General features: G+C 41.6%; 1 protein-coding gene across 2 annotated transcripts in view; it reads right to left on the bottom strand.

Annotated features, from left to right (window-relative positions):
- The window catches only part of SLC6A2 (solute carrier family 6 member 2), a 488933-nt gene that overhangs the window by 26367 nt on the left and 448170 nt on the right, over positions 1–14396 (bottom strand). For both annotated transcript variants that reach the window (XM_063945285.1, XM_063945286.1), the window contains one exon: positions 10861–10961. In XM_063945285.1, coding sequence (XP_063801355.1) covers positions 10861–10961 — 101 coding nt within the window. The remainder of the gene's footprint in view (positions 1–10860; positions 10962–14396) is intronic.

The raw sequence follows: 14396 nt of genomic DNA, 5'->3' as shown, positions 1-14396 counted from the left end.
GTGATACACTGTAACTCTGGTAGCACAGTGAATGTTCCACTAGGTGATACACTGTAACGCTGGTAGTACAGTGAATGTTCCACTAGGTGATACACTGTAACGCTGCTAGCACAGTGATTGTTCCACTGAGTGATACACTTTAAATGCTGGAAGCACAAGGAATGTTCCACTGAGAGATACTCTGCAAACGCTGGAAGCACAAGGAATGTTCCACTGAGAGATACTCTGCAAACGCTGGTACACAGGAGACGTTCAGTTTAGAGAACTCACTGAACGCTGCTAGCACTGGTGATCATAGAAGAGACAATACTAAGGTGCCGGAGCTCTGCACGGCATCTTCCTTTGAACTTCCCGCTCTATCCCAATTGGCGGAAGGGGCCGATGACGTCACTCGCCCACCACGCTCCCGTGAACGCTAGGCGCAATGGCGGTGCCCACACCCCGGGAACCCGCCGGAGGCAGCGCCAGCAAGACCCAACAACCCGGAGCCCACGGGGGGGCGGCGACCGCCGGAAGACCCAGTGCACCCAGAGCGGTAAGCGCGGCAGCCGCAGCGCCGCGAGTGTGACATGCATTACCTTACATTTTTCTATATTGAACCTCATTCTCCATTTTGAAGCCCATGCTTCCAATTTAAATAAGTAATTCTGAAGAGACTCAGCATCCTCCACCGAATTTATAACCTTACACAATTTGGTATCGTTTGCAAAAATAGACACTATGGGTGGAATTCTATTGTTTGAAAATTCAGTTGGGTGTCTGTTTTTTCCTTTCTAATAGACAGGAAAAAACAGACACCCAACCAACTTTTCAAACATTTGAATTCCCCCCTATGCTTTCTAGACCTGTTAATAGATCATTTATGAAAATCTTAAACACTAGTGGTCCAAGTACAGACCCCTGTGGCACACCGCTGAGTACCTCAGTCCATTTTTAAAAAGTTCCATTTACCACGACTCGCTGCTCCTTTTTATCAAACCAATTACTCACCCAAGTGCATAATGTGTTCCCTAGCCCAAGTTCTCTTAACTTGTAGATTAGTCTCATGTGAGGTACTATGTTGAAAGCTTTAACAAAGTCTAAAATTAAAACATCCACCGCTTTACCCTGATCTAGGTTTGCACTAAAGGGGGGTACTCACGGAGAGATCTATGCTTAAAATCTAAGCAATCTGACTAGATTGCTTAGACTTTATGCACAGATCACTAGTGTGTAGCCCCCTCAGCGATAGCGATGCGCGGCCCCGCACATCGCTATAGCTGCTGCTAGATTGAGCCTGCATGCAGGCCAATCTAGCAGGTCGCTCATTTCACCCGCTGGGTGAAATGAGTGGCCCCGGTCCACCCCCCACATCGCTCAGCACACATCGCGCTGTGCTGAGCGGCGGGAGAGATGTGTGCTGAGCGGTTCGCTCAGCACACATCTCTCCCGTGTATACCCCCCTTAACTGTTTCAAAAAAGCCTATTAAGTTTAACATAATCTATCCTTCATAAATCCATGTTGGTTCCTGTTAATAACCTTATTGGTTTCAAGGAACTCTTGTATTCTACCCGTTAAAATACCTTCCAGTAATTTCCCCACTATAGATATAAGACTTACTGGTTTGTAATTACCTGGTTTAGATTTAGTTCCCTTTTTAAATATTGGCACTACTTCCGCTGTATGCCAGTCTTTGGGAACCATGCCTGATGTAAGTGAGTCAATGAAAATAAAATATAGGGGTCTTGCTAATTCGGAGTGTAGCTCTATAAGAACCCTTGGGTGAATTCCGTCGGGACCAGGTGACTTATTATTCTTAATTTGTTTAATTGGTCGCAGACTACTTCCTTACTTATATAAACACTTAGCAGTGGGACATTCTCATTTCTGAGGTTATATGTCAATCCCGCCATCTGATCCTCTCTTGTGAATACTGATGAGAAAAACTTGTTTAATTCTTCCACTATGTCAATGTCATCTTTGATTAGGACGCCCAACTGGCCTTTTAAAGGGCTTATACTCTCATAATCTTTTGTTGTTTATGTATTTTAAAAACTTTGGGGGGTTTGATTTACTTTCCTTTGCTATTATCTTTTCTGTTTCTATTTTAGATGCTCTGATTTCTTTTTTGCATATTTTGTTACAATCCTTATAGTACTGAAATGACTCCACCTTCCCGATTTATATTTTTTGAACGCGCTCCTGTTTTTGGCCATTAGTTCCTTAATCTTTTTGTTACTCCATATTGGTTTTGGAATTATTATATGTTTGCTGCCCATGGGAATGAATTTACGAGTATAACTAGCGAGCAATGTTTTTAATACATCCCATTTCTCTGTGGTATTCTTGCCTTGCAGCAAAAAAATCCCAGTCAATGCCCCTTAAAACTTCCTTCATCATGGCAAAGTTAGCTTTGCTAAAGTTTAGAGTTTTAGTAGAGCCTATATAGGGCTGTTTGTAAAAACTGATATTGAATGTGACCATATTGTGGTTGCTGTTTCCCATGGGCTCCCTACTATAATATTCAATATCAATTCCTTATTGTTTGTTTGTACCAAGTCTCAGATTACATTGTACCTAATTGGTTCCTCGATCAATTGAAGTAAGTAGTGATCATTTAGTGTGTTTAAAAACCTATTTCCCCTACCAGTATCACATTAATCGTTTATCCAATTAATCTCTGGATAGTTAAAATTGCCCAACACTATTACATCACCTAATCCTGGTGCTTTTTCGATTTGCTTCAGTAACAATTCCTCATCAAACACATTAATGTCAGGTGGCTTGTAGCATATCCCTATTAGTAGCTTTTTAGTTCCCTTTCCCCCGCATGCACTTTCTACTCATAAAGTCTCCACACTATTTACAGTCCCACTGTGAATGTCATCCTTTATGTCTGGCTTTAAAAAAGACTTTACATAAAGAGATACCCCTCCACCCCGTTTGTTAATTCTGTCTCTCCTGAACAGCGTGTAACCCTCCAGGTTAACTGTCCAATCATGAGTTTCGTCCCACCAAGTTTCAGTAATACCTATAATATCATACTGCTTGTTTGCTGCAAGGACTTCTAGTTTCCCCATTTTCCCTGTGAGGCTTTTAGTGTTTACATACATACAATTAAGAGAAGTGTTTCCTCTTGTGTTATAAACATATATATATTAATTATTGGTGATCCATAATCATCATTAGTTTGTGTTTTGGCAAAACCCTTGGTAATACCCTTTGCGGCTGCTCTTTCCCTCCCCCATTCACTCCCATCCAGCTCACTACCTCATCCTTACTATTCTCACTGCTTGACCCACAATTTCTTGCTAAACCCTCCCCCCAGGCACCTAGTTTAAAATCTCCTCCAACCTCCTAACCATCCTTCCCCCCAACACTGCTACCCCCTTATCATTCAGGTGCAATCCATAGCAACAAAAAAGATGGTGCCTGACTGAGAAGTCTGCCCAATGTACCAAGAACACAAACCCCTCTTTACGACACCAGTCTCTAAACCACACATTTACCTCCCTAATCTCCCTCTGCCTCCTTGGGCTAGCGCCACCATCTGTAGCTGTTAATGCCACTGGCTGCCCAATGGATTCAAAGATGATGGGACCAGACAGGTTCCACACTGGTGACAGGGACCAGCAATCTCATAGTGCTGGCTGTAATTACAGCAGCAGCGAGTGCAGCACAAAGCCTGCAGTTGGAAGCCACTCACACAGATTATGTGCTGTTAGGCACCTCTCACCTTGTCACTTGGTCAGTTGCTTTGAATACTCTAGGGTGACCCTTCCTTGACCTCACATCAAGGGCCTTCCATGATTCTGCCCTATTCACAGGCCCCCTGGGACCCATCGTTTTTTAAGTGACCGCATTTGTAGCATAGTGGAAAATCCGCTACTGGCAGGAGGCATCGAACTCCTCCACTGACCTTTCTCTTTCTCTCTTTACTTATGTGTTCAACTGCCCCACTACCGTTGCACTTGCAAGTATCAATGCTACGTAAAGCTTAACATGTCCAAATTGGAGTTCATTTTATATCCCTGTTAAGGGGTATATTTACAAAAGTGAATGTTTTTAGAAATGGAAATGTTAGCTATACCTGTAGCATTCAGATTCTTGTTATTATCTTCTAGAAGGTGCGAGACAAAAAATAAGTAGAATATGACCAATCATTAGTTGCTATGGGCAACATCTCTAATTCTAAAAACCTGCACTTCAGTAAATATACCCCTTAGTGTCATTACACTCTTTATAGTCTCTCTTGCAGTTTGCATTATGACATTCTTTTAGTTCCCCAAGCCTGTTTCCGTAAAGCCAACCTCCCCTATGGCCTCAACGTTCCTTTCTACATCTAGTCCCTTGCACTTTCCTCTTCTCTCCTCCTTCAACACATTGCCAGAATATGTCTGTTTCTCATTCATGACTTTAATAAGGCTCTCATCCAGTCTTTCATTACGTCCACATTGACTACTGCACCTCCAGCTATCCACCTTCTTCCCTGCCTTTACCCTCTGCAATCCATACAAAATGTCATAACACTGATAGCTACTAAACTATATACTCTATACACTAGTTCCTCCTAGCCTTCAGATTTCTCACTAATTCCTTTTCTTCATATACATCTTACCTCATCATAATATGTTTTCTCTCTTGCCTTTTTAGATCTGCCTGTGACTTGTACCTAGCATCCTCTCTATTACCCACCACTTGCTCCTGCCTTCAAGACTACTCTCATGCTGGTCTCTATTAATGAAACATCCTACCACACGTGCCCAGAGGCTATTGCAAAATCTTCAAACCAGCCTATCCTCTTCCCACCTGAAACTGTTGCTTATAAGTGTTCTACCAGCAACATTTCCATCTATGCTTCTGTTTTAACTAGCTTCGAATGTCCCAGCATTGCCCTCTCCCTGTAGACTGTAACGTTTCATATGCAGGGCAACGTCTATCCTCAGTTTCATTCTGTACCTCATTTAACCTTGTATGTTTTTGTTCTGTTTTTTTTTTAATCATTCCTTTGATATGTCTGCATTACCAGCTATAACTCCCGGCGCCACTGCTCCCATGGACTGATACCCAATGCTGCCGCTGCCCACCCTGCACTTCACATCCACAGCTGCCGCCTCCCAGCCCATGGTGGTCCGGATCTCCTGTGACTGATGTTATTATCCCTCCCTAGTCACCCACTTTCTCCCCATCACCCCTGCCTCCCTAGTCACCGACTATCTCCCCATCACCCTGCCTCACCAGTCACCCCTTATCTCGCTGTCATTCTCCCTGTCACTCCTGCCTCCCCAGTCACCAACTATCTCCCTGTCACCCTTGCCTCCCCAGTCACCAACTATCTCTGTCACCCCTGCCTCCCCAGTCACCAACTATCTACCTGTCACCCCTGCCTCCCCAGTCACCCACTATCTACCTGTCACCCCTGCTTCCCCAGTCACCCACTATCTCGCTGTCATTCTCCCTGTCACTCCTGCCTACCCAGTCACCAACTATTTCTCTGTCACCCTAGCCTACCCAGTCACCAACTATCTACCTGTTACCACAGCTCCCCAGTTACCCACTATCTACCTATCACCTCTGCCTCACCAGTCACCCACTAATTACCTGTTATCCCTGCCTCCCCAGTCACCCACTATCTCACTGTCATTCTCCCTGTCACCCCTGCATCCCCAGTCACCAACTATTTCCCTGTCAGCCATGCCTCAGTCAATCACGATCACTCCTGTATCCCTAGTCACCTACTATCTTCCCGTCATTCCTGCCTCTTGAACCTGATAGGTGATATCTTACTGTTTACTCTCCTCACAGCCCTATATATTGACTCCCACATAGGACCTCATGGTACATACACTCAAATACCCCAACATACTACCTACCCGGTGCCCCACACAGCAGCTCATTGTACATACACTCCTATACCCAACATACTCCCTCCCTGCCCTACACAGCACGTCATGGTTCATACACTCCTGTACCCCCCACTTTCTGCCTCCCTGGTGATGGCATATGGGGGCCTAAAAAGCATAAATTGCAATGGGACCCAGAAAAAATATAGTAGGACCCCAATTTTTTTAAAGTGAGGGGTCCCTGGGACCCACTTTCTTTTCCAATCAGCACGATCACTGCTCATAAAACTCCATTCTAACCTTATTTTATAAGAAAATAAAATGTGAAAAAAGCTAAATGTTGTGTAACAATTTTTCCATCATGAAATACAGCATTAGACACTAAACTTGAGCAAATTGTAATAATACAGGATTTTTCTAGTCATTACAGGGCACAAAATAATGGCCTACTACCTGGCAGTAGATCAATCGTAACCCTTTCAACCTGTAACCCTTTCAAAAGTGAGAAATGGACTCAATGAAAAATTTAGAGTTTATATTTTGTAACAACAGAAATTTGTTTGGGAGACCAAAATGCTAATTTGCTAGATGTAATCAGAAGGCAGATTTAAATAATTAGTACTTTGCCTATAAACACAATACAGAAGTAAAGGTAGTAAATGTGTACAACATATTTAGGCATGAAAAATAATTACTAAGCCCAGAATTCTTAGTTTCTAACCTATTCTAATGCTTTCCCATTACACTCAAAATGTCAGTTTCCCTTTATGTTTTATGTACCAGTGAATAACATACTTAGGGGAACATTTACTAAGCAGTGATAAGAGCAGAGAAGGGAGCCAGTGGGGAAGTGCCCATGGCAACCAATCAGCACTGAAGTAACATCTATAATTTGCATACTATAAAATTATACAGAGCTGCTGATTGGTTGATGGGGCAACTTCTCCAGTGGCTCACTTCTCCGCTCTTATCACTGCTTAGTAAATGTCCCCCTTAATTTCTACAGGACCTAAAATGGCCTAGTCTGGGTGTTTGTAACTAAAATTACCTATTTTGTCTGTTCGAACCTAAAAAGACCTAATTCTGTTACTTGAGTTGAATGTATAAATATACTGTAGAAATGTGTGGAATGAGCAGTTTCTATATGTAATTCATATATACAGATGTGTCCGTTACAGCCTTTCTGTGTAGTCTACGCAGTGTGAGCGCTGGCTCCAGAGATTTGCGGGTGTGAGCGTGCGCATTCACTTGCGATCCATTCGCTTTTATAGGAAAGCTGTGGCTGAGAATGGATCACAGCCTCATGCAGCATAGAGTATTGAGGGAGTAACGCAGCAAGGAAGTAGCAATACACCTCTGTAATAATGGGACAATGTTTCAAACCTAATGATATGTTGTGTGGTTTTGTGTTATTTTCATGCAACATATAAATTGCTAAAATTACATTTTAAAACCTGTAAAATCCTAAAACATGGAATGAAAAAATGTTTGTTTTTTTTAGTTTTTTAGAGCCTAATAATTACAGTAGCTTTATCTCTGTGATATATATGAAGGTACAATATATAGTTATTAATTACTTGCAAAATCTACTCAATCTCATATATAGTTTATTTTTGATATGTCATTTAATAAGGACATTGAAAGAAAATACATATTAAGTATTCATAAAAAAAGAAATGGTGTATTAAGAAAGATACAATGCTGGTTCATGTGGAAGATCACTGGGTTAAATGTGAAATATCTGCTCTCATACATATAAATATTTAGCTGAAGGCTACTCTGCCTTACTCTACTAAGAAACATATAACTGAATTATCTGAGAAAAGATACATATGCCACAGGTTACCCTTCAAGAAGTGATGAGAAATCCTTAAATATCACAAATGCTAAATCTATTCCGGCAGGTGGCCGTTTACTCGGCATTAGGAGGCATTCACTGGCTGAGGTTAAGGACAGAATGCCATCCGCACATTATCCTGTAATCCAACAGAAAACTAGACCTGCATAGTTAGTAATAAATAAAATATTTCTGGGAAATACTTAAACCATTCGATAACAGAAGTTTTTTTTTTTATAGTATTAAAATAATAAATGATAGTCTACTAATATTTAATATTTATAATATTTTAGATTTCTACTTCTAGAATGGTTTTTGCTAGAGATGAGTGCCGGTTTTACTCCGTTTTACTCGGATTTACTTGTTTCTAAAAAAGGCATCTTATTGGCTATCCAAAACAAGAGACATCCGTGAGACAATAAGATGCTGTTTTGAGAACCGAGTAAATCTGAGTAAAACCGAGAAAAACCGAACCCGCTCATCTCTAGTTTTTGCTTAACTCCAAATACTGTGATTATGACATGTCTTGTCTAGACACAGAAGCTCTCCTTTCCTCTTTTGTTCGATCAGAACAAAAATGAAAATGCAGTGTTACTACATTTGAAAAAGGCCTTTCAGGGAGATTGTAAAATCAATGCCTATGTGGGCAAGTGCAGCACTGGTTTTGAGAGGAGTGTTGCAAAGTTAATTTACGTCCGAGTGTAAACAGTTACATAGATCTGCACAATTAGGATATTTTTCTAACTTTCAAGTTATGTAATAACTAGGTAATTGGGTAAGGTACAAATATGAAAGCAGGTTTTGCAAACCATGCTCAGTTTTTGCATTAAAATCTGCAATCGCCACAGAAAGAGCCCGCAAAGGTGGCCAATAAGACTGCTCTTTAGCTCATGAATTCACTACCGTGAGATGTTTTTACATACACTGTGCATTAAATATATGCTGTACATTTTCTAGCCTCTCAAATTACCCCCTCTAACTCTCTCCCTTTCACTAGGTTCATTCAATTCATCATACATCCCGGGGTATGTGTGGGTTTATAGAAGTGAAGATGTTGCCGATGACAACCAATCAGATCCTAGCTATTATCTTCTAGAAGGTGCTAGGCAAATGATCCCTGGGCCTAGATCTCCTGTAATACAGAGAACGACCCATGTAATGGAGCACACATATCAAGTAAATCATCACACTTCCTGGGCCACAAATCACCTGTAATTCATCACACATACTTGGGCCCTTAGCCATTCATGAAGCCATTAGTGTGGTGGAGAGCTGCAGCCATTTTCTTGGAATAGTCATCCAGTAGTGCCAAAAGGGAGAGGTGGAGCAGGTACTAATTACCCGGGATGCTGGAGAAGCACTGTGGGGACCGAGTTCCACTGCTCCCCCCTACCAAGTATACTTATACTTAAAGCCATCTACCCAGTGATATGCTTGGGTAAATGGCACCTGCAGAATGAAAGCAAAGTCTTTGCGCTCTAGTGGACATGTACCATCTTCCAATATCACTGGGAAGATGGTGCTGGCTGGTGAGGAAGGACCTGCTGTATCCTGCAAGTAAGGTAAAAAGCAGGTGCCCTCCCCATACCCCAAAATTAAAATGGCATCCCTTAATTTTTTACATTCTATTATTTTTAGGACATCCCACCCCCCATTCAATACCAGAATCCCTTTATACATCCTCCTTATTCATATTTCTAGTGTTTATCCCATGGTGGGTGGAGATTGATAACATCCTGCCCTACTCTAAGAAGAATGCTAGACTACTCAGACAGTCCAGGAAGATTTCCATGTTTTCAGAGAATTTCAATGACATTCAGGAAGAGTCGGCAAGGATGTGTTAGGAGAGTTAATAAATATAAAAAGTTATATTTGTCATACATTTAGAAAATGTATGAGTAGTGTGTATTTTTATACAATTCAACTGACTGTGTGTACATTCCTATAAGTTAAAGGATTGTCAATCCGAAGAATTCTGTTTGAGGAAAAGAGCAAGACTGCATCTGTATATATAAAGTGATTAATAGCTTAAATTTAGCTCAAATGCAGCAGTGTAAAATATAGGGATGTGGTCAATTTACCTACAATCAAAATCCCGACGGTCAAAATACCGACAACCATTGACCAACGGTCAAAATCCTGACTAGGTTAAAATTCCGACATGGTCAAAATACAGACATTTAAAATACAGACAAGGTCAAAATACCGACATTTAAAATGTCAAAAGGTCAAAAAGTCGACATGAGTTTTTCATTATTTTTTCCATTGAAACCGACTTGTTCATACTTTACCATCCCAGTGGACCTGGAGGGGGAATATAATAGCTGAAGCACGAGCCATGTGAGGGGACGTAATACACTTATATGGTGTCCATGTCGACCTATGTAGACTTACAAACCCCCAAAAATGAAAAACTTGTGTCGACATTTTGACCTGTTGACATTGTAAATGTCAGGATTTTTACTGTCGGTCAATAGTTTTCGGTATTTTGACCGTCAGGATTTTGATTGTAGGTATTTCTCAACATCTTTGAGGGCTGGATTTAAAAGTCCATAAACAAAACAAACCCGATTCTCTGTGCGTTACTATTGCCCTTTTAAATCCGTACTTCAAAGTCACTGAAAATACATGTCTTTCTATGTAAACAGCAGTAATGTTTTTGCACAGATATTAATAATGCCCGTGTTTGCAGTATTTTTAAGCCTTCTCACATCTGTGTTCTCATCATTGCTGCATGATGTATTTAGTTTTGTTACAGCACAAAATATCCATTTGAATCAGCTATAGTGGAAGAATTAATTTAATTCTTTTTTGAATGAGGGTATTTCACATTTTAATATTAAGACTAGATTTCACATAGAGAAGGTGTGATGGTCAAACCAACAAGATTCTTCTTCTTCTTCTTCTTCTTCTTATTATTATTATTATTAATGTATTATTATTTCACAGTCAAGCATTTTAAATGATATATTGTATATTTTTACTGGGCTTTTTTGCAGATCAGTGGAGCGCACTAATGTACAAAAATATTTATAGTGGGAGTAAGGGATGGAAAGACCAGATATTGAAAATGCACTTATTATTATTATTATTATTATTATTATTATTTACAATTCACAATTTATACTACATACAGTAAATTACAATTCTAAATACATGGTTCATCAATTAATTGCAATTTTTAGTTTATTGTGACTTACCAGAAGAAAGGCAGGACTCACAAATTTCCAACAGAGTCTCCAGTATAGGCCAGGCTTGAAACCAAGCATCTTATAAATGTCATCACTAAATCTGTCAACACCTGTAAAGAGGCACAAATACAGTAAAAGGTAACTACAGCAAGTAATGCATTGCTGTAAAAGAAATAGTACTTACCTGTATAAGATAATAAATAAGCATAGCTAGCAATTATAATTGAATTTTTTTTGTCAAAAGCAAAAAATGTAATTCATCTACAAAAAAATCACTTATATATCTTATAAAAATGTTTCACTTAACAAAATTATATTTTATTTTATTTTATATAAGGAATAACAAGTATCAACACTGTCTACCTGTCTCCCACTGTTTCTCTGTCTCCCACTCTCCCTGTCACCCACTATCTCCCCAGTCAGCAACAATCTCCCCAGTCAATCATTAAAAAACGTATCCTGCGCTTGTGTTTGCAGCAGCGAAAATGTGGTTAAATAGTTAAAATATAAAAAAATTGAGCGCTAATACTACTAAGTGGCACCTGAAAAAATATATTATTGGTTATAAAACAGTGTTATGTTTAAAGCTCATTTTTGGAGCAATTTGTGGTTTCCAAGTTGTTGCCTGTCCGTTTTTTTCCTAGCTCTCCCTACCTGTTGTTGACGTGGAATTCCTCCGCTTGGAGGGCTGTCCACAGCTTCTGTTCTTGCTGTGTTGCCGCTGTGTCCAGCAGGAGAGTGGGGAACGGGTGGATGATGTCACTCGGCAGGTGCCTGGTCTGCGGCGGGCTAACCACCTTGAAAAAGTGCGTTACACGCACGAAACGCATTGGTGACTAGTGGTTGTTACAAGGAGAAACACCCACTGCAGTCCGGCAGACCAGATGCCCGCCGAGTGACATCATCCACCTACTCCCCGCTCTCGCTGGATGCAGCGGCAATGCAGCGCGAACGGAAGCCCTCCAGGCTCTAGGCTGAGGAATTCCACGGCATCATCAGGAAGGGACAGCTAGGAAAAAATTGGACAGGCAACAATTTGGAAACCACAAATTGCTCCAAAAAGGAGCTGTAAACATAACACTGTTTTATAACCAAAAATATTTTTTTTTCAGGTGCCACTTAGTAGTATTAGATCTCCCCAGTCAGCAGCTATCTCCCTGTCACCCCTGCCTCCCCAGTTACCCTCTATCTCCTTGTCACCCACTGTTTCCCTGTCTCCCACTATATCCCCAGTCACCTACTATCTCGCTATTACCCCTGCCTCCCCAGTCACCCTCTATTTTCCTGTCACCCACTGCCTCCCTGTCAACCACTATCTCCCCAGTCACCCACTATCTTCCCAGTCACCCACTATCTTCCCAATCACTTACTATCTCCCAAGTCACCCACTATCTCCCTGTCACCCCTGCTTCACCAGTCACCTATTATCTCCTTGTCACCCACTATCTCCCTGTTACCCCTGCCTCCCCAGTCATCTATTATCTCCCTGTCACTCACTATCTCCCTGTCAGCCCTGCCTCCCAAGTCACCTACTATCTCCCTGTCACCCTTTTCCTATATTCCCCTATCTCCCTGTCACCTTGCCTCCCCAGTTGCCTATTATCTCCCTGTCACCCACTATATCCATGTTACCCCTGCCTCCCAAGTCACCTATTATCTCCCTGCCACTCACTATCTGCCTGTCAGCCCTGTCTCCCCAGGCACCTACTATCTCCCTGTCACCCTTTTCCTGTCTTCCACTATCTCCCTGTCACACTTTTGCTGTCACCTATTTCCCTGTCAACAACACCCCTTCCTTGTGAGATCACACCCTCTTTTTGAAGCGAGCTTATCCCATCTCCTTTTACAGAGCTTATTCCATCAAGGGGTGCCAAAATCTATATTTGCTTGCGAAAAAAAATTACGCTCCGGACAGCCATGCATAAACACAATCATTTTTTCAGCTTGTTCATGTTTGAACATAGCTCAGTGTGTTATGCCTGTCTTACTTGCTCATTGTCACGTGATTGTTTCTACAGTATAAACACTCTCAGTTGACAGTGAACAAGTTTCTGAATGTCAAGTGTAACACACTGAGCTGTGGTGACAGTTATAGAACACTGAGCTATGTCTAGTAACAGGTATCTGGTGCCAGGCTCAGGGCTATGTTTGGTGAAAGGAATAATACGCTGAGCTACAGTATATCAGTTGTTATACATTAGTACACTAAACTATGTCTGGTGGCAGGTATGACACTCTGAGCTATGTTTGGTGGCAGGTATAATATACTAAGATATATCTGGTGCAGGTATAACACTCTGAGCTACGGCTGTCAGGTATAACACTCTGAGCTATGTCTGCCAGGTTATCTACCATATATCTGATTCCAGGTATAAGTCTCTGAGCTTGATAGAATTTGATAGAATTTTTATAGAAATTGGCAGCAGATTAGAACCACCAAAAGACACAGCTTTATCTCCATCCACCTATGGATCCGGCCCTTTGTATGCAGGACAGGACATAACAAAGCATTCTGAATGTATGCAGGAACAATGAAAAACTGTATTTACAGTCTGTACACATATCAACATGTGTCCAGCTCTGCAACAGGAATACAGTATATGTGCAAGGATATAGGATATAGAGCGGGAGGGGCTCTAAACTGTGCTCCCTAGCTACTTGTAATGAGAGGTGCTACCTTGCAGAGACTTGTATTACTACACATAGAAAAAAGATGCAGGCACACTATGCAAACATTACTATTCAACACCAAAATAAATATTACAATTAAATATCAGATAAGAGGTTGCTAGCCTAAATTTGGCCAAAATTATGGGCTTACCCACCAATGTACAGGTCAACTCATCAGGTAAGTCCCTAACATTCTAGGGGTTCATGTCTTGGGCTGGTGCCACCCCAAACAAGCCCAGCTAAACCACCCCTGACCCAAGGCATCACACAAATGAAAATCAGAGATGATCCAATACTGCCTCTTAGGATAAAGTTTGGATCAGTAATGCAGCGCCTCCTGCTGCATTACCAATTAACCAATCACATCAGAATCAGGCCCCAGGTGAGACAGCCATCTTGGGCACACAATGAATGTTACTCTGTGGCAGAGGAGCCATACAAGGGAAAAACTAACAGGTGTTTAGTAGTATGATATACCCTGTCTGGACAGATCCACATGAAGCATGTCCTGCACCACGCACAGCAAACAAGCTTAGCATATGGTACATGATGGGGTACATGAGGCAACAGACAGGGGATGCCATAGTTCGCAGTATCAGCATAGGGCAAAGTAGGACAAATTGGCAGGCTAAACAAGAGTTCTTAGAAGTAAAGTGTGTGTGTGTGTGTGTGTGTGTGTGTGTGTGTGTGTCGCCCAATGGAAACTCCAGCAGCCATGTCCTCCTCCGGCAGTGCCAGTGTCCAGGGTATCTCCGTGGGTAGATCTGGGAGCATAAAGGTGAAGTACATTAGTATTGAGTCAGGGAAGGGAAGCAGCCTGGTAGTGGAGTGGAGCGACAGGATGCTGATTTGCCGCTTACGGACATTCCAGCCTC

Source organism: Pseudophryne corroboree, chromosome 11 (assembly GCF_028390025.1).
Source record: "Pseudophryne corroboree isolate aPseCor3 chromosome 11, aPseCor3.hap2, whole genome shotgun sequence".
NCBI lineage: Eukaryota > Metazoa > Chordata > Amphibia > Anura > Myobatrachidae > Pseudophryne > Pseudophryne corroboree.
The sequence above is the reverse complement of the archived record's forward strand: the minus strand, read 5'-3'. Positions and strand labels throughout refer to the sequence as shown.